General features: G+C 49.0%; 1 protein-coding gene across 1 annotated transcript; it reads left to right on the plus strand.

Annotated features, from left to right (window-relative positions):
• Window positions 1-655: 655 nt before the first annotated feature.
• LOC132388023 (zinc finger protein 239-like) lies at window positions 656-1,506 on the plus strand (the record flags this gene model as incomplete). Its single annotated transcript, XM_059960364.1, has 1 exon — window positions 656-1,506. A coding segment is annotated over one exon (438 nt), but the record flags the coding sequence as incomplete, so codon positions are not given.
• Between the last annotated feature and the right edge of the window lie 598 nt (window positions 1,507-2,104).

Genomic DNA, 2,104 nt, shown 5'->3' on the forward strand with positions numbered 1-2,104 from the left:
AGCATGATTTGCCCTTGGTAAATCCATGCTGGCTCGGCCTAAACCTATTATTCCAGATACCAGCACTGTGCCCAGTTAGAAGGTGATTTCTCTGTCCAACTTGGGTTGAAGTTCACTGTGACAGTGTGATGTCAGATCACACCTTGGAAGCTCAGGTGATCTGATCTCAAATGTTGTCCTTCAACCACTGATGGATTTTTAAATCTTTTTACAGGTTGAAAACCACAAGGAATTTGTCTACGGGAATTCAATCAACCATCCTTCCTGCTCAGACTGTGGGGAGGGATTCACTCGGTCATCAGACCAACTGGCACATCTGTCATTTTACACAGGGGAGAGGCCGTTCACCTTGTCCGACGTCGGGAATGGATTCACTCGGTCATCTGACCTGATGGCTCACCAGCGAGTGCACACCAGGGAGCGGCCATTCACCTGCTCAGACTGTGGGAAGGGATTCACACTGTCATCCCGCCTACAGAGACACCAGCGAGTTCACACCGGGGAGCGACCATTCACCTGCTCAGAATGTGGGAAAGGGTTCACTCAGTCATCTGAACTACTGGCACATCAGTCTGTTCACACTGGGGAGAGGCCGTTTACCTGCTCAGAATGTGGGAAGGGATTCACTCAGTTATCCAACCTACAGAGTCACCAACGAGTTCACACTGGGGAGAAGCCATTCATCTGCTCAAACTGTGGGAAGGGATTCACTCAGTCAGCCACACTACAAAGACACCAGTCAGTTCACACTGGGGAGAGGCCGTTCACTTGCACAAACTGTGGGAAGAGATTCACTCAGTCATCCAACCTATTGGCACACCGGTCAGTTCACACTGGGGAGAGGCCGTTCACCTGCGCATACTGTGGAAAGGGATTCACACGGTCATCCAACCTATTGGCACACCGGTCAGTTCACACTGGGGAGTGGCCATTCACCTGCAGTGAATGTGGGAAGGGATTCACTCAGTCATCCAAACTACTAACACATCAGTCAGTTCACACTGGGGAGAGGCCGTTCACCTGCGGTGAATGTGGGAAGGGATTCACTCAGTTATCTCATCTACTGAGACACCAGCGAGTTCACACTGGGTAGAGGCCGTTCACCTGCTCAGACTTTGAGAAGAGATTCTCTCAGCTATCTCCACCAAATGTGTGTCATTCAGTTCACACAGGGGAGTGACTGTTCAGCTGCTGTGAATGTGGGGAAAGATTCACTCAGTAATCAAACCTTGTGATACACTACAGGTTTCACACAGGGGAGAAAGTTTCAATGAGCTGCATGCTGGATATTTGTCCATCGCCGTTGCTGAATGCAATTTCGGGAGTGACTGTCGGTGCTGAACTCTGCAATTATTGCTGCTGCTCACCACTCCCAGTTCTGCACCCTGGTCACTGGGCATGGGAGGAGTTTCTTCTGCTGCATATTCACCTTTAATGGGACTGGAGTTTAATACTCTGAATCTGAGTCAAGTAAATCAGTTCTATTTTAAACTCTGTCTCTGGTACTTAGAGAATTTATAACACACCTTGTGTACAGTGGAAAGTCAACTCGGGCTAGCTGGACACTGCCAGTGATTCTGTTCCAGGTCAGTCCTTTTAAATGCTCCCCTGTTGTTCACCTGTCACTCTCCCTGTGGTGATGTGTTCCAAATAGTCACTACTCTGTGGGTGAAGAGGTTTCCCTTGAATTCTCTGCAGATTGAAGAAGTCGAGCTGACTGCAGTTCTGTCTGAGAAGTTCTTCACTCCTCAAATATCTGGGCTGAGGAAGAATGACATTGGGAGTTACCCTCCTTAACCACAACTCATTTCCACATGATGGGTCATTTCCCCTGTTTCTGAAGGGTTGTTGAAAGCACCACTGCCCTCTAAAGACTGAAAGCAGAATGGGAAAGCATTTGTTGGATGTTCAACGGATCAGGGTCAGAAACCAGAGGCAGGTCGGCACAGGGGCAGAGTTTGGGGCTCTGGACGATGGTCGGGGTAAGAAAGTACGATGAGGAAAAGGGAATGAGCAGCGGGGCGTGGCAACGAATGACAGAGTAGCAACATTTGGAAGCTGATTGATGGAGGAACATGTATGTTGGGAACGGTTTTTTCTATTG

The sequence above is a fragment of the Hypanus sabinus genome, unplaced genomic scaffold, assembly GCF_030144855.1.
Source record: "Hypanus sabinus isolate sHypSab1 unplaced genomic scaffold, sHypSab1.hap1 scaffold_251, whole genome shotgun sequence".
Lineage (NCBI taxonomy): Eukaryota > Metazoa > Chordata > Chondrichthyes > Myliobatiformes > Dasyatidae > Hypanus > Hypanus sabinus.